This window comes from Athene cunicularia (genome assembly GCF_003259725.1).
Source record: "Athene cunicularia isolate RWA chromosome 1 unlocalized genomic scaffold, athCun1 chr1_part2, whole genome shotgun sequence".
Taxonomy (NCBI): Eukaryota; Metazoa; Chordata; class Aves; order Strigiformes; family Strigidae; genus Athene; species Athene cunicularia.
Genome location: NW_020799092.1, coordinates 5,548,562 through 5,567,031, shown reverse-complemented (window position 1 = coordinate 5,567,031; position 18,470 = coordinate 5,548,562). Strand labels below are relative to the sequence as shown.

The 18,470-nt window shown below is 37.6% G+C and overlaps 1 protein-coding gene across 5 annotated transcripts in view; it reads left to right on the top strand.

Moving 5' to 3' along the window:
- ANO4 (anoctamin 4) overlaps window positions 1-18,470 on the top strand; it is a 203,708-nt gene that overhangs the window by 117,747 nt on the left and 67,491 nt on the right. For 4 of the 5 annotated variants that reach the window (XM_026868394.1, XM_026868396.1, XM_026868393.1 and 1 more), the window contains 4 exons: window positions 7,721-7,821; window positions 8,071-8,172; window positions 10,990-11,034; window positions 15,641-15,772. In XM_026868394.1, the coding sequence (XP_026724195.1) occupies window positions 7,721-7,821; window positions 8,071-8,172; window positions 10,990-11,034; window positions 15,641-15,772 (380 nt within the window). The remainder of the gene's footprint in view (window positions 1-7,720; window positions 7,822-8,070; window positions 8,173-10,989; window positions 11,035-15,640; window positions 15,773-18,470) is intronic. The other variant, XM_026868395.1, reaches the window with a different exon arrangement.

Here is an 18,470-nt window from a genome sequence, read left to right as displayed (position 1 = left end):
AAAAAATAAATTGCCTTTTTCTTTGCCAAAGCAATGTTTCTACAATAAGCCTCTGAAAGCAAACATGAATATTTAACAGACAATTCATTAAATGTAAGTATTTTCCACTTCAAAAAATTATTAATGAGACATAAATCTGTACTGGAAAAATATTTGGTTTATATTTTACACTTGGAATAAATTACAAAGGAAGCTGCTTGATAAAATGTAGTTCAGTTGTACAATGTATTTTTAGTGACCTGTGATGCCAAAAGTAAAACATTGTACATGTTTGATGATCTCAACTAGAACTGATGCTGCATGTAAAGATACTTAATAAGTAAAAACATATTATTCTGCTCAGAGGTTTTAGCTATCTGCATTTTTAATCTGCCAATAATTAATTTCACATGTTTATATTATCTGCCAGTCCAGATGAATTAAAAGACGCATCCTATTTGTCAGATTAAATACATATGATTAGCTATTTCAATTGTCGCAGAAATCTTACCCAGATGGGTCAAAACTGTATTAATTCAATATTTACTAATGGGATTATCAAGATAAGTTTTATTGATGCTTCACATTTAGATCAACCCCTTCCATTAAGATGGTCATGCTGCAGGTATTTCTGGTCTTTTTCTCTAGAAAGTGGAGCTCAAGTCAGATGACGTTGTTTCCATGGTAGATTTAGTACATCTGACTTACCTTACTGTTAGATGCGTCCTGTCCGTCACAAGTGAATTCAGATGACGTTAGAATTAAAGACATCCTTTCTTATGTTGTTACTTCTCTCAAAGGAATTTGTATCTCTCTGTTGCAGACCATAAGCTTACTGTTGCACAGTAAACTTGAGCAATGAGTTAGTAATTGCATTTATTTCTACTCAGGTAACCTATCCTGTTCTTTTAAGTTGCCCTCCCACTCACACATTTTTGTCTGCATGAAAGGACATTTGCAAACATTTTCCCTTGTTACTAACTCTGTTCTGTTCCAGCATTGAGATCCTGTCAGCTGCTGCCAGAAATTAAGGACTGTAACAATGACACCTGCTCTGAGCTGGATTAGATGACACATTGCCTGAATGCTGGCAATAGCCAGTCACCTGCCTGCATTACTAACTCCACTGGAGCTGAACCTCTGGAAGTGTTTTGCAAAATAAAGACAAAGCTTTACCCCATCATCAAATTTTGTCATGAGATTTCATAGAAAAATAATTTAAAATTGTAATCATGTGACTCTGTCTCCTTATGTCAAGTGTTCTATATTTTATGTGTCAGTGTCTTCTTATGTCAAAATTATTTAATTAACAACTTCCTAATGGTTAGTTAGGGCTTTCATTTTTACTCTTATTTTCATCCTTACTGCTTTTGCCCCTTACAAGTTTCTTAAAATCCTAATTGAATGTGAGCAGTATATTCCCCTTTTTTACTAAGCCTGTACTTTGATTGAAAGTATATATATGAAAGATATTGACACTATTATTTACTAGATTCCTCTAATCCATGAATGTGGAGGTTAATACTTGTGTATATATATAATATTTTCCCTGAAACTGGGCATATATTGACAGTATTTAAGTAGATATTTACCCAGTGGTAATGTATGCACTTCTGAAAAATATTGGCAGCATATTACTGCTGTGTTTCCAATTCTGTGGAATTACCCTTGTGAATCTACATTTGCTTTGGTTTTGCAGAGGAATAACAGTTTAATCAATTAAAATTTGCTCGATTTTGGTTTTCCTCTAAATTCATTCCACATGGCAAATCAGTCTGTGCTGTTAACAGAGTAATTCTCAAAAACAGTGAAACCTGTAGCAGTTACTATTTGCTACTCTGCATTCAGACGTCATACAGAGCTTCATTATAGGGAGAATTGTTACTAGAGGAAGGATGTTGATTTTCCTCTCCTTTCCTGGCTTTTCCTGCATTATGGTCTTAACAGCAATGAGCTACATTTGCCAGAAATTTGAGCAGTGTCCCCACTCTGGCTTTTTAACTTGCCTTTCAGTGTCTTACTAAAGTAGGCAAGGTTTAATTCTGGTTGCTGGATCTGTATCAAAATCTTATTTATCTACTTTTACTTTTATGAGGAAGGCTTTAAAAGGTGAGAAGAGTCCCAGTCTTGCATATTTTTCTCTTAAATAATGATAGGGAAAACACCTTAATGGTAAATTCTGATTTCTTTTCCCTATTGATATGCATACATAAATGAGAGCATTGTTTTTTACAGTTGCCTGCCTAGTAGCCTCAAGACAAATAATTAGCACCGTTCAGTTGGAGACACTGTAATTTTATCCTTCTTCAAGGTTATATGCTGTGAATCTCTTCTCAACTTTCTTAACTTTTAGACTCAAGCAATACTTGTATTAATGTCCTACAGTTGTTTTTGTCTTATAGTGACTTGACAATATTATTGATAATGAACCAAAAAAGATCTTTGTTGGAGGAGAATATTCAAGAGGGTATTTGACAAAAAGATGCTAATCTCCAGCCTTGATCCTGGAAGACAGCCTGCAAATACAGCAAAATGTGGGCTTTTCAAGAGGCGTTCAATGTCAGCATAACTTTTCTTCCATTCAGACTAACAATGGTAACTTCAGAACAAGCAGAGTCAGGTCAATAGTGAATATATATATTTAAATCCTGCCATCAGAAGGATTTAAAATGTCTGCAGGAGTACATGTGAGTTTAGTAGCCAGGACTTAAATTAAACAACAGTTAACACAACTCTGCCAGCTTTCAGAAGGAGAATGAGAACCTGCCCTTTACAAGTTTTCCTTGACCTAGCTGATGACTAACTCACCAAAGCAGATATTTATGCTTTTGGAGTTATGGAAATGGCCCCTACTTTAGTCTTTTCCACTCCTTATGTAGTGATACTGGAGAATAATATGGAGCTTTGTTTTTTAAACATATTTATGGTTGATTTCTTTTCTTTAGGAAATGCAATGTCTGTAAAAACTTAATGGTAAAAGAGAAACGTCATCTTGTCAGAAGGGCAAGTCTACAAGATGTGGGTGTGTGGTACTACCTGTATTCAAGTATTGGCAGCAATGATAAGGTACTGAAGTGATTTGTCAGTGAAGCCAGAAAGGTTGGTAATTAATCATAGAATGGTTTGGGCTGGAAGGGACCTTAAAGATCACCTAGTTCCAACCCCCCTGCCATGGGCAGGGACACTTTCCACTAGACCAGGTTGCTCAGAGCCCGGTTCAATTTGGCCTTGAACACTTACAGGCAGGGGGTATCCACAACTTCCCTGGGCAACCTGTTCCAGTGTCTCACCACCCTCACAGTAAAGAATTTCTTCTTATAGCTAATCAAAATCTACCCTCTTTCATTTTAAAACTGTTACCTCTCATCCTATCCCTACACACCCTGATAAAGAGTCCCTCCCCATCTTTACTGTAGGCCCCCTTTAATTACTGGAAGGCCGCTATAAGGTCTCCCTAGAGCCTTCACTTCTCTAGGCTGGGCAACCCCAACTCTCAGGCTGTCCTCATAAGGGAGGTGCTCCAGCCCCCTGATCATCTTTGTGGACCTCATCTGGACCAGCTTGAGCCTGTCCATGTCTTTCTTATATTGAGGGCCCCAGAGCTGAACACAGCACTGCAGGTGGGATCTCACAAGAACAGAGCAGAGGGGGAGAATCACCTCTCTTGACCTGCTGGTTACACTTCTCTTGATGCAGCCCAGGACATGGTTGGCATTCTGGGCTGTGAGAGCACATTGCTGGCTCATAGTCAGTTTTCCATACACTGCTACTCTCAAGTTCTTCTCCACAGGGCTGCTCTCAATCCACTCTTCGCCCAGCCTGTATTTGTGCATGAGATCTCTGATACGTGCAGTGAGTACCTGTGATACAGAGATATGGCCTATAGGAACTTGTGATTATCAAATACTGGTCTGGTATTCTCAGGAATTATGGAATATGATTTCCAGCTGTAAAAGGGGGTTGGGGAGTAGAAAGAAGGAGGAGGGGAAAATTACAGCTTGTGAAAAATAGTAGATTAATGGCACTGAACATAGAAACGCATTTTATGTTGATGGTCTGTAACCCAGGCTCTGGTGATGTGAATTCTACCATACAAACCTGTTTTGAAAATCAGGGTTTCATTAAACTAAATACACCTTGCTATTGCTTCTCAATCAGAATAATAATTTTTTTTAAAGTTCCTGTAAGAAATAAATTGTTTTATAAAGAATGCCATCTTTGCACTTTTGAATGTTCATGAATTTTCATGTCTAGAAACTTGTAGTTTTCAACCAACATTTCTCTGAAGTACAGTTCTTCCATGGGAAATATTATTTTTTTCAGCCAGTTTCAGTAAGTGGATTGACCAGAGGCTGTGAAATCTCTGCCTAGGAGATATTCAGGACTCAGTGGAACAAGCCCCTGAGCAACCTGATCTATTTTGGCCCTGCTTTATCTAGAGAGTTAGCCCAGATGACCCCTACAGGTCCTTTCCAACCTAAATTAGTCTGCAATTCTCTGGTTCTGTCTCTTGTCACACTGGGTTTGCACTTCTCTGAAGACCAGTAAGAAAGTTATTACTGACCAGAAGAAAATTAGTTTTGCTATGGATGTTCCTCCTCAAGAAATCAGTTTGAAACAAACAATTTATTTGAATGTTAGGGGCCTCACAATTATCATACAATGATAACTCTGTAGGCACTGGTGCCACAGGTCAATTCCAAACACTCCATTTTTGTGTTTTCTCATTGCTGTCCCATTGATTCCTCTGGTTTTCTTTCTTCATAATCTAGACATCACTTTCTAGCAAATTGCTCATGTCAATAGTAATTTTATTTAAATTTCCAAGGGGACCAATGTTACATTGATTTTTGTTTGCATGTTCCCATAATATATTGAGTTTACTTCTTCAAACCATTTAAGGTGCCAGTCCTTGAAAGTCAGTTACAACAGAAGAATGCTCCTCTCCTCTCAATGAAACATTTAGAAGCTGAAGGATACTGTGTCTAAATACTAACCTAACAGAGAGAGTTTAGCAAATTCCATCTGCTGAAGTATTTTCTAACTAGGATGGTGCTCATGATATTTTTTTAGGGTATTTTGATTACCTGTTTTCTCCTTAGATTAAGTGAATGTGACATTTCATTCAATTACTCCTCCATCTGGATTTGTTTTTCTCTTTCCAATCTTGTTTTTCTCAGGCTTTCTTATCGCTTTCCTTTACAAACACTTAATATGAGCAAACCCAAGAGAAATGGATTTCCATATTAACAATTTAGAATGATTATCTCTTTCTTCTGAAAATAACTGAACCTCACAAAGGTGTTTTAATTAGATCTTTTGTTCACAAAGCTGATAAAGTAACATTACAAGGTACTGAGTAAAAAATATTCTTTAAACATCTGTATTTATATTTGTGACAACTATATGGAAGTTTTTCGTGTTTCTGTGTGAAAATATGTAACACATAAGAAATTAAATTTGCATGGAGATAGTGTTCACTTGTGAAACAACATCTCCACAAGTCATGTTACTGTGGCTGCTATATGTAGTATGTATTAAACTACAGTGCGCTGGAAAATGTTTGTAAGCTTCATGTTTAACAGCCATCACTAAATTAACAAGCTGTTTCTAATACATTTCCTGCATTTTACAGATTTTATTGGTGTGACAGTACCAGAGTTTCCTTCTTTATATTTGGTTTATTAGACAGTTCTTTTGAATTTTGATGGGGGTTTTTTTTGTTTGTTGTTTTTTTTTTTTTAATCTGAGCTGTTTATGACAAAATTGCCAGTCCACTGCTGGCTTACCCTCATTTTTGAGAGAGTAGTTTGCAGGAAATTTTCAGCATAGCAGAATCTAGTCTTGGTTTTGTGGTATTACTTGCTAAAGTCTCATGGGAAAATAAATGATAATTTGTGAAATGTACCTATAAAGAAAAACATTGAGGCCTGATACAGAATCCATAAAAGTCAATGAAAAGAGTACAACTGAATTCACTGTCTGAAACAAGTCTCTTGGGGGCATCTTGTTGCTATTGTATCATTTCATGTTGAAATATTTTTTCAGAAAGTCATCAGTGAAAGAACAGCAAGGGGTTTTTTCTTCAGTTTTTAGTACCAGAAAGTCACTTGTTCAATTACGCACTCAAACCCGTTTTTTTCATGCAGCCCAATAGTACTTTGGATACAAATATTTTTATGTGTCCATTGCTGAGGATTCCAATATTCTGTTTGTTTAATAAAGTGTTAACTCTGTAGTGACGGTTGGGGTTTTTTCTTTTTTTTTTCCTGTGAGCTAAAGAAAATCATACATATGTATCTTAACTGTTGGAGCTTTCATTTCTATCACGTCACAAGCTAGTAATAATGTTTTAGCTACTCTAAGGACATGAACACTCTATAGCCGTTTCAGTGATTTCAGCATCTGTCAGAATAGTGGTGGGAAGAATCAAATAGGCATCAAAAGTATAAATGTCAGCCTCCCACCCATATAATCACTGTAGATTCCAGATGAACAACTGGAATATTTAAGAACTCCTAGTAAGTTGTGTTAATCAAGAACATTGAATACAGTACAATGTCTAAAAAGCTATGAATCATCGCTACAGTTAACTAACAAATTTCTTGCCTGGTTTTCTCAGTCTTCACACTTTCCTTTTCTCATACCCTGTATACCTTACCCATTTCCTGGGTATTCCTCAAGCTCAGCCTGTAGTAGTTGGCACTGTTAATGGGATCCATTCAGTTGTCTAAAGCTGTATTGTATGCAATTTTATGAGAATTTCATTTATTTTCATTATAATCTGAACAGTTTATTTTCCAGTATTAACATGTGGCTGTCTATGTTCTCATGTCATCTTCAGCTGACCCTGCTGTAGCTTTCTTGTAAAGCACTGTTTTTCCTCCTGAGTGCAGAGCTGAATTTCTCCCCTTCTTCTCTTTACTGCATTTCTCCGTTCTTTGCCAGAGAGCCTTCTGTTAGGTAACAGGTGTTCTGGTGTGCATACCCTACATAAAGCTCTCTTCATGCTACATACAACCCATAGAAAAGAAGATGGTAGCACTGTGAAGAGATCTTGCTGGCATAATCATGGCCCTCAATGTTCCTGGGCCACAAATCTGTACAATATTATGTTGTGGGTGGCATCAGATTTCCTTTTTCCTGCTGGCTTTAGTTCTAATATTCAGAATTCATGTGACCAAGCAGGAAGCTGGAGTAAGGGAAGGTGGGGACCATGGCTCTGTAGCTGGAACTTCATTATTTGTGCATGTAGGGCAACAGTGGTAAGACCACACTGTCATGCAAACTTTTCTTGACTGCTAGATGTGTCTCCACACATTTCCACTTCTGTGTGAGTGCAGAAAACCAGGTCAATTGGCAAAATCAGTTCCTGACTTGCCACTTTAGTTTTGATTGAAGTTCAGGACCAAACTTCCAGACCCAGATTTACTCACCAACCTTATTTCCACCCCACACTTGGATAGCCCACAACTCCATGTCAGCCTCCCTTCCAAGTCCTCTTTTCCACGCAAAGGAAATGCACATGCAGACCAGAAAGGAGTCACAGCATGGCTTTCAGGAAACCAGAAGGAAAAGGAGTTGCCAAAATACTTCTAGAACTACATGTGCTTGAGGAAGAATGAGAAAGTGGGAGGGGTGACAGAGGACCAGAAAACCAGGTATTCACCACTGACCATGGATTCTTTCTTTTTTACTTGAAAAAGTAAGCCGTGGTGGCTGTTTTGTTTTTCTTTTTCAGTCATCTCTAACAAACAGTGACATCATCTTTGTGAAGTTGCATGCCCCTTGGGAGGTCCTGGGCAAATATGCTGAACTAATGAATGTAAGAATGCCTTTCAGGTAGGTGTAGTTGTATTTTGTCTTAACCTCCAAAGTCACACTATACTGTAAAACTAATGTAATAACACCAAAATGCACATAGAAGAGCTCTTCTATAAGAACCGCATCTTTAGAAAATATAAATGGAGTACTTAGATGCCGTATTCATTGCTCTTTCTTGTTAATGCCTGCTATTGCGGTACTATACTGGTTTGAAATTAAGGTGAGCTGTAGCAGTGCAGCTGTTTTCATGGGGTATTCTATCCTTAGGCCCTTTAGCCCCTTCAATGCTGGAGCCCCGTGCATACTTGTGCGCTGCTGTTTTTTAAATGGACATTTCATTGAAATCAATGGGAGGTCAAGAAGATCCAGGTACGTAAGGCAGCACAGAAGGTGCATGTCTGCTGGACGTATCTGGTATGTTCAGCACCTGTACATTACTTGTATAGTGTGTAATTATTGAAATACAGATTATAAATAAGTATCCCATCAAACAGGAGAACAATTCAGACTATAAATGTTTTTTTCTGTGGAGAAAATAAAGAATTTACATTAAATGCTACTGATAACCAAATTCATTCCACATGGTCATTCAGATTATTTTTATAATTTATTTGATATTATTTGCATGTTGGGCTATGAAATTTTCTATGTAGCATATTGATTTTACTCTACTGGTTATCAGAAGTGTTAAAATAGCATAAAGACTTCCACTGGAACTGACCAAAACCCATGAACTGAGAGGTCTTGATTCTTCTTTCAATTAGCAGAGTTTATAGATGTGTAACTCCATTGATTTTAATGGAATTACTCCTGAGCAAGAAAAGGATCAGACCCAGAATATGCAGCTAGTGAGTTGGTGTCCTTTGCAGGATTTCTTCTGTTTTCTTCTCACTTCACTTAAGGATGAAAAATGTCTCCAGTATAAGACAAGCTGTAACAGTAGGAAATACAAGCTGTAACTTGCTAGGAAAAACTGATGTGAATTAAGGACAAAATTGCAATCTTATTCTGTATGTATTTAGGTTTTCATTTTCAAGGCAAATCTTCAACTGTTCTTACCTGTGATTTTAGTGATAAAGAGAAAAATATAAAAGCTATCACAAGTCATTGCAAGATATGAATATTCTTTCAATAACGTGTTCTAACCATACAGACAGTGAGCTAGGCCAAAAGTGTACCTTCTTTGACTTCTGTGGCATTCCTTGGGATGAACCTACCCTAGTAGAGGACAAGGTCTCATGATTACATACACCAGGAACACAGATTTTAGTCACTGTGAGGAGCTTGTTATTTCCTGATCTGAAGTCTCTTTTTTGAAATGTGTCTTTTGGCAGATAGCAAAGTAATTGCCATACAGGTTATGTAGAAAACGTTGAAAATACTAAAGGTTTCTTGACCTACTTAAGGACCACAACTTCATTCTTTCCACATCCAAAGAGAGAGAATTATTACAGTATTGTTAAGAGGGAATCATGGTGATTTACTAATGTATTCTGGGCAGGGTCTAAAATTTTAAGAGCAACAGTAGTGTTTACCATTTAAAACCAAGGACCAGCATTTTACAAAATGTCCACTAGTCTAGACTGCCTGTTTCCAGGTGCCCTTGTTTAACCCCTTGTTTTAAGGGTGGCTGATTGCTTACAGCTTATGATATTTCAGGTTGGAAGTATCCAAGGTCCATGCATCAGTGAATAAAATCCTTGCTGTTTCAAAGCAGACATGCCAAAACAGTAGATAACTCTAATATTGGAAGCAAAATTCAGAAGCACTTAGCTTTGACCCTTCTCCTGCTGAGTCGAGCAAGGTAAATAATGCTATCTTGTGTAGGAGTTGGCCAAAGGAGGCTGGCCAACATGAAATTGTTCGAAAAATTTCACTTCATTAGCACAATATGGGCACTGATATAAAAATTAATGTCAAAATATTATGCATTACTTAAATTCTAAGTCCTGAAAATTAACTTGGAATACTAACCATTTTTTTTTTCTATAGTTTATAAAGCATCAGTGCTGTCTTATTTTAGAAATCTCCCAACCATGCTTGCTTCCAAGGCACTAACAGCATTCCTACAGTACATTTAATATACACAAATATTCAGAATATGCGTGGTGCGAGCCCTGCATTTTTCAGAAGTGGTACAATTCAGTGTTACACAGTGGAACCTCTCAGAATACACAGAAACCACCTTGATTTAGCGCTGACCTTCCGCAGATGACAAAGTCAGGCTCTGGAGGAGGTAGTCAGACTTCAGGCAGGCACCCCGATATTCCAGTAAGGGGTATCAATCCCAAACCCACGCCAAAAAGCCCTCAGATTTTCTTAACTCTCATGAAGATGTGATCCCTCTGCTGAAGGTGATGGGTCAAATCCTGACAGCTGTGGTGGTATAGGCATTTATGAGGAGAACAAGAGCTGCCAGCAGCAGAGTGGGTCAGGAGGTGAACTCCCCATTCTGCATCTCCACAGGATGGTTAGAGGGCCGCTCTGCCCTGCAGGGCTGGTTGGGAAGCAAACCAAGATTGTGGTCAGCATGTGTCTGCTTGTGCACCCTTGTCCACTCATTGCCCATGCGCACTCCCACACAGCTTATTGCACTGACAACAAAAATCAGCTGTGCTTGTATGAGGGGCAGAGGGAGTGGCTGCATACTTGGGGGTGGGTGCAGAGCACATGCTCATTTGCTTGTGTAGTCTATGTTCTGTTTCAAGGGATGTTAGCCCAATAGCAAGCCCTGGTCTCTAATGGTACTGCATGTGTTACGGTACATTGCAGCATCAGGTACTGCTTTCTTGGCTTTTCTAAATGATTTCCTCCTTGTGTTTCACCAAATGCAGCTTTATTTATTCGCTAGTGGATGTGAGATAATTTATCCATATTTGTATCAGTCCTATAGAATTCCTGCAACAGTTTATGGACTTCTTTGAAATAGAAGCATCTTTGGGTCCCGTCTTCACATATGACAAATAGCAGAAAAGAAGACAGTGGGAAAATGATGACCACCTAGCAATTCAAATGTCACCAGAGTCTCTGTGGCTTCCTGTCACAGTTCTGTTAATCTCTCTTTTAGTCTCTTCCTCCACCTCTTACAGGCTTCTGTCTTCAATCTCCTTTCCTTCCTTGCTAGTTCATACTGTAACTGACGATGGGTTTTCTTCTCGACTGGCTTCATTTTTGCTGTTCTTCCAGGAGAAAAATCTATTACCTGCACCGCCGATACAAGTTCATGAATAGGTGAGTACAGTTCTTACACCGGTCTAGTTTATGTTCAGTTGGACACAATAACAAAAGTAATGGTTAAGGTTAAGCTGGAAGGAAAAGCGTATTAGCTGTGTTTGATGGAAGGGTGGAGGGAATGATTACACACTAGGACATCTACAAAAACAAATACAGAAATTGCATTTTTAAGGAACTTTCAATGTGAAAGAGGTAATTAATTTTCTCAGTGTTGCCTTTTTTAGGAATAAAGAAATATTTTTCAATTGATGAAGTCTTTTAAAGAAGAACAAGTGTGTTAGCGCAAACACTGTTATCTCTTTTCATGCAGCTCATTAGGGAGTTTCTTTGGGTTAAAATACCACAGTTACAGCTTTTTTTTCATTTCCATGTACCTTGCTTACTTATAATAGTGATGGCATTAGTAATTTAATGCTTGCTCTGTGGGGATACTTAGTACTTTGTTAGTAGATAGGAACACAATGAACCAAGTTCATCTCTGGTGTAATGTTACTGAGCTTGAGAGATGAGTATTTTTCAAGAATCTTTGAAGTGCCTTCACTCAATTATTAAATGTTTTCAGGATTATGTTTGATGCATGGTTTATATCTGACAATGCAATGAAAAACTTCCAATTCTGCAGTTTGCATTTTAAATATTTTTGATACCTTGGACAATTAAATGAAAATGTCTCCAAAAAGCCTAAAAAATACACAGGCTTGGCAAAGACCAGATCATATGTTGGCATTTAGTTCCACAGTGCTCTTGATACAGTTTTCAGAAGGCTCTGTGTCACTCTGAGGTCAGTGGAAATATTCCCATGAACCTCTGAGAGAGCAGAATTAAATTTGAAAAATCTGCATTTTGGAGTAAACAGCATTATGACTTTGCAGATAACGTCAGTAGATGAACATCCATGGGAAAATAAATCACATATTATCACTCTGCTGTATAAGTGTATTAAAAAGCATTTTTTTATATTAAATTCCATCCTGGTGTGCTGGTGACTTGAGAGTACCAGCATTGATCTCACATTATAGTATTTGCTTCTTTATATTAGTAAGCACCAAATGGGCACTTTGTGGAGTTAAGGCATTTTACCTAGTTGGCACAGGCTAATAGACGCACACAATTCTTCTAAATCTTGTTGATGCTCCCCCACTTTCCATCCACACGCTACAATAAATACAATAGTAGCTGTTAACTTTGAAATTTGTCTTGATTTTAATTAAGACATGACTGCTTTGACTAAAGCAATAGATAGGAGGGAGTAGGTGAAGATTCTAGCATTTATATGTGGTGTATGAAATTTTGCTTTACATTAATTTTCTTATGAGTCAGGATGCCACCTGAAGTCAATATGGGAAGAGGTATGATCTTTTTCTGGTATTTTAGTTCCTGAGTGATGAGAACACTTGGCTAAATTCAATTTTTATGTTCAGGTCTATAAATGCCTACTTAAGGTAGAAAAGCTATAAAAGAGGAAAACATATTCAGCTTTATTTTCATTTATGTGAAACTCAGATATACAGCTTCATTAAAAGTATCTATTTCCTCTACTCCTAGTTCAGTGAAGATTACAAGTAGATGAAGTCTGGGTCCTTTTTTTGAGCTAAGCCAAACGTTATATTGACATTCAGGCAAAATTTATTTTGAAGAGGACTTCTGTTACAAGGCAAAGCCCAGACCAGGTCACTTGCAACTTGTCAACCTGACATGGATTTTTAATATGAAAAATTCTAGTGGTCTCAAAATTTCAAATGACAAAACTTCTCTAATGCATATTAGAGGAAAGGAGGGGTATCAGGTATCTATACAGTACCTGCACTGTGGTTAAAAACTAAACAAAGAAAATTTCTAGCACTACAGTAAGCATAAAGCTCTATCAAAGCTGACCCACAAGTGAAAATCACTCCTGATTTTAAAATTTTCCTAACTTACTCTTTCCTTTGAAAAAAATATTCTATCCCTACCCCACTTCCTAGTGAGAAAACAGTTTATTTGAAATTATTTGAGAAAACCTTTGTGTGAGATAAGCACAATATGTATCTTAAGAAAGAGATATTGAATAAAGACTAGACTTGGAGAGCAGAGGCAGGATTGAGGTACAAGAGACTCAGTCTTAGAGACACTGTGAATTAGAATGAGTTTTTTGCCTTATGAGGCTAACAAGTGTTTTTAGAGAAGGAATTTAAGAAGGATATTATCAGATCTTCCACTCTCTTCTTTCACTGTGGCTAACAGTGCCCCATCACTCCAGGCACTCTTGTTCTTGTGTAGGTTGATCTGCTTTCCAAACACCATACCCCTATTTGGCTTAGTATCTAAACTTCTCCGTAAAGGAAAGTGAGGCATGAATTAGCCTTGAAGAAGTGATAAAACACAGTAGATTTTTAACACTGTGTGTCTGTTTGTTAACACTGACACCACTCTCAGCTTTTTTCTGAGAGATGCTCCTGTAGAGTACAAAGCCTGTGCTTCTGGCTGATGTCACTAATGGAGTGAGCGGGAGGCAATTAAAAAATTTGGTCATTTTTCTTTTTCAGGAAGATAAATAGGTTTGGTTGTCAGGGTGGGGTTTTTTTTTTCCCTAGGGATGGCTGTACTGTATGTTCTGGGCCTTGCAAAAAGGCTTTGCAGCCTTCTCAGACCTGTTTGCCAGCAAGCTCACTGAGCATGACAAGTAATCTGAGCCTTGAGCATGGCAAACCAGTTGAATTCTGGGTACACTCAGTGAGAAGCCAACATGAATAATGCATTGCTCTTAAGTGGGGAAAGCACTCTGTGCCTTCCTGCATGTATGCATGGTGTGATAAACCTGCAGCTCGTGTATCTCAAATGTGCACATTGACTTGAAGGGTGAATGGGAAAGGATTTCAGATTAGCAAGGGTATTAATATCTTAGAGAATTCAAATTATTTTAGTTAACAAATAAGCATGGAACGAGATATTATAGAAAACTCTTCTGGCTGATTCCTCTTCCCTTTTCCATACCAGAGTCGCTGAGCCTGCTGAATATACAATAATGCAGAGTTTGTGGTCTTCACAGAGGAAAAACCGGAGGCCAGCAGACAGGGAATATTTCTCTAGAGAACTTCCTTTTCCCTTGTCATACACTTGTGTCTGCACAGACTAGCTCAAGGCTGTCAGTCTGGATGCTGCAACAGGAGAGTTAAAGTTGGTCAGGCCCTTGACAGCCCTGGGATCTGACATCTTGCCTGCACTCGGGCATTTGCAGACTACCTCCTCCTGTGCTCTGAACTGCAGGGCCAGTGCAAACACTGCCCATGAAGAGTTTATGATTAATTTAGTATAAGTCTTATGTTATGTTTGTATACACATTCCAGTTCTTCAAGACAGTCTTGATGGTACATATCCGCCCCCCCCCCCAATGCTATTTTGAAATCTGTCCATGTTTAAAAGTAAGCATTAGCTTTCTTATTCAAGGTAAGAATACCTGATAGGAGAAGGTTGAATATTCCAGGAAAAACTATATGTATTTTAAATGAAACTATGTCATAATTTCCCACACACTCAGCTGCGTGGGTATGGATTACCCTCCCTCAAAAGGACTGTGCAGAGCTCACAGGATTTGCTAGTCTTAGAATTAATGTGCTGGCTTCTGCTAAAAGACTTATATTAAAAGAACAGTGCTTTATCCAGAACTGAACTTAAAGTTCAAAGTATGTCAAGTCATGCCCTTTAGTTCCACTACTGCAAAGATTCATCCAGTAACTGAAGTATGTGCGTAGTCCTTAATTTTTAGCCTATGATTTTTGCAGGCAGGGATCACTGATTAGGACTTGAAGGTGTTAAGAACTTCTGAGAGAGTAGACCTCATTGTGCATTCATATATCATCTTTTTTATGTGTTTTTCATTATAACACTTTAGTTTGGATTTGAATTTGGTTTAGATTGTCTTCTCCAATCAGTTCTGATTCTTCCCCGCCCCTTCATTTCGCTGTACATATTTGCATAAGCACCCCTGCAGTTAAATCTGCTCTTTCTCCAGCTTGATCTTAGTTTGCTTTCACCTTCTAAATGCAAGAATCTGTGGCAGTCACCTGTTAATCTATACACTGAATATTCTGGTTTCATAGAGATTGTAGTATTGCAAGACACTACAATTGAACCAAATGAACAAACTAGCCTGGTTTTTATAGCTTCAGTTGTGAGGTAAGAACCATACAGAGAGCAGGGATGCAACTTGCTGAGGTTTAGCTGCCAAAGCTCTCCGTCACAGTCTCTGCTGTTCTAATGTTTATATGTCCAAAGTGTAATGTGTCAGTTAAGCCTGAAATTTAAACTAACTGAAATGCTGAGAAACAAAGGTTTAGAGATTTGACAAAAGCTTACTGGGCCTAACAAGATTTATAGCAGTGTGTACCATCAGCACTGCTTTTCTGCTGAGACAAAATAAGAGGTTCCTCCACTGAAAGCTGGTTATTAATAATCAATTTCAGCATGTATAATTTGGTCTGCCTTGAAAAATTCAAAAGACATTGCATCTTTTCTAGTTGTAAATATTAAGTGGCCTAGTTTATCAGCATTTGTTCTTTGCAAGTATTCAGGAATGTAATGAAAAAATACTATCTCAAATGCTCACAATTCTCATGTGCTGCAGGATCGAGAAACAAATAAGCAGGTTTCGAGGATGGTTACCTAGAAAGCCAATGAAACTGGACAAGGAGACACTGCCAGATCTGGAGGAGAATGACTGCTATACTGCTCCATTCAGCCAACAAAGAATCCATCAGTGAGTATTTTTTTGTGTCAATTACAAGATGAAAACATTTCTTTCTGGATTCACTTAGGAAAAAATCAATTTCTTAGTTCATGTCTTAAAGACTAGTGCCTTCAAATTAGTTCTTTGTCACAAAAAAAGGGGACAGAGAGAGAGTTCTGAGAGAAGAGCATAAAGTTTGTCTACATTTCTAATAAAGGTCTAATAAAGGTCCAGCTCAAAGCTAAAGGAAATCAATGGAAAAGTTCATTTTAATTAGCTGGAATTTCAATTACATCCCTAAAGTAGTTAAATAGCTAATTCTCTCTTAGGTCAGAATTGCAGTTGTTCTTTGTCTCTTAAAGATGTGATTAAAACTTCTTTTTTAACATTTCTATGTCCTTAGCATAATAAAAATTAGCCCTTCTAACAGTGATGCTCAAAATAAACTGATACTGTGTTTCATTCCTAGTTACCACTGTAGAACAAACAGGAAAGCAGAGAATGTAGTTTTGTTTGTATTCCTCTGGTTTTTATTTTTATGGAAACAAAGCTGCTTAAAAATGCAAGCATACCAATGGCACCAGTGTTCCACCAATGTCACTAGAGAAATCATTTGGCTCCTAGAAGAAGCCTTTATTCACTTGCAAAACACAAAACAGAAAAAGCTCCACATGACCTTCAGATCCCATGTTGAATTTCAGGGCTGTCAAATTTTGAGGAAAGAGGGTGTCTTATTGGTGGTTAGTGATATCGGAAACAATCATTGACTAACTGAGAACAAAATCACAAATAGACAGCAGTGACCAGGGTACTAACAGAAGACACAGAATGACTTCAAGACAGCTCAAAGTATAAAAATCTGAAATATTTTATTTTATCCAGGTAGAAGCCCAGTTGATGCAGTGCTCTTAAATGCCTCACTTTGAACAATTTTTCAGGGATTGGATTTATTAGCTACAATAGGAATGAATAAAATAGACCTCCTCTGCCATAAGTAGTGACTTTCCAAATACAGCAGAAAAACAAGAGCAGGTGCAGATCTCCAGGGAAATTTCAGTAGAAGTCTCCTCCTAACGCAAGTCACCAGCCAGGGTTATCTCCACTAAATGTCTGTGCCCTGAATAGTCATCAGGTTCAGAGTAGAGAGTCTTCTGATACTTGAGCAAAAAGATGGGTCAGTTATTGTGCCCTGCAAGAGGAAGAGTAGGTGCAAATTAGTTCAAAACTGAATTAACTGAGACATCTGGGTTGATAATTTTATTAATAGTAACATTAACTATTTAACTTCCCTTAAAATTACAACACATAAGAAAGGGTTTTTTGTGCCTGGAGGGAGAAATGGCATATATGAACCAGAGTATTTTTTTCATTCTTCTGCCTTGCTCATGTTTGCATTGGTAAACTGGCAGGGGGGATTTATTAAAAACTGTGTTAGTTTCATTAATACTCCTGCTGTTGTTTGGTACTTCTTTTATATCACTGCAGACTTTGAAGCTCTACTCCCTATCAGACATGACATTTTCTGCTTTGCTTTCTGTATAGTCTTCCTATCCTTTTGTTTGGTGAATGATAAAATGCTGGCTCAGCTGCCTTCCTTCTCCCAAAAGGTGCTGGCTCTGACAGGGTTCTTGTACTCCCATCAAGCTCCAGCCTGTTAGCTGTGTCTGTCTTATTCTGCTTCACTAGAATTTTGAAATACAATGTCTTGTTGAATATAATGACTTGTTCAAACTCATCTAGTGAGTTGCATGCAGGCATTTTAATTGTTCCAAAAATTTCAGCGTATGTTGGTAAGCAGAGCATTTCAGGAACATCTTTAGTATGCGCTTTTAATCTTTGATTGTGGAGTGTGAGTATTAAATAATTGGAAATGTAGAGTTAAAAACAGCGATTTTTTCAGTGTCAGTTAACAGTCAAGAAGTGTATTATGTTGGGCTTCACTTACTTTGTACAAATTGCTGCTTACTTTGTGCAAATTGCTGCTTCTTCCAAGAAGTACATAAACATTCTGTTGAAAGGCCTGTATTAAAGCCAGTAGTAAAGATACCCACCTATCCCCAAACATGGGGAAAGTATGATTAGAAATGATTTTTTTTTTTATGTTTATCCCAACACATATTAACTGATATAGCAAATAATGTGACTTGCCCCTTCTTTTGTCTGAGTGTGTTGAGGCAGATGAGGGTTTGATCACTAAGAAAATTACTTCTCTTTCACCTCTACCCACTGCTAAGTGTAGTAACCTTCACAAGGGCAGCACTGATAATTGTCACCTACTCAGAACAGTAACACAAAAATGCTCCAAAGCTGATACAACCCTGCCTCCATATTAGATTAAAGCTTCAGTTTTCAGTTGTCACTGTTGTATTACGTAAGATCTTACTTTTTAAGGAGTAAAAAAGTTACTTATTGAATATAATTTAAAAAAAAAACAAACTGTCAGGGCTTTTATTTAAATTTCTAACCCAGAGACCCACAATAATGTTTTAGGAATGTGAAGATAAATAGTTACTGAAATTCTTGAGCTGCAGAAATTAACAACTGCCATCTACAATAATGTTATGATAATTTAGCTTGCAGTTTGTCAGTGGTAAGAAAAGACCATGAATTTTCATATTTGGTGTAGTTAAGGTTTTGCTAAAGTGCTCTTCCCATACCATATTGCTATTACAATGCAGTTATAATGGATAATTTATAAATATTATAAATAATACTTGTGAAGTTCACA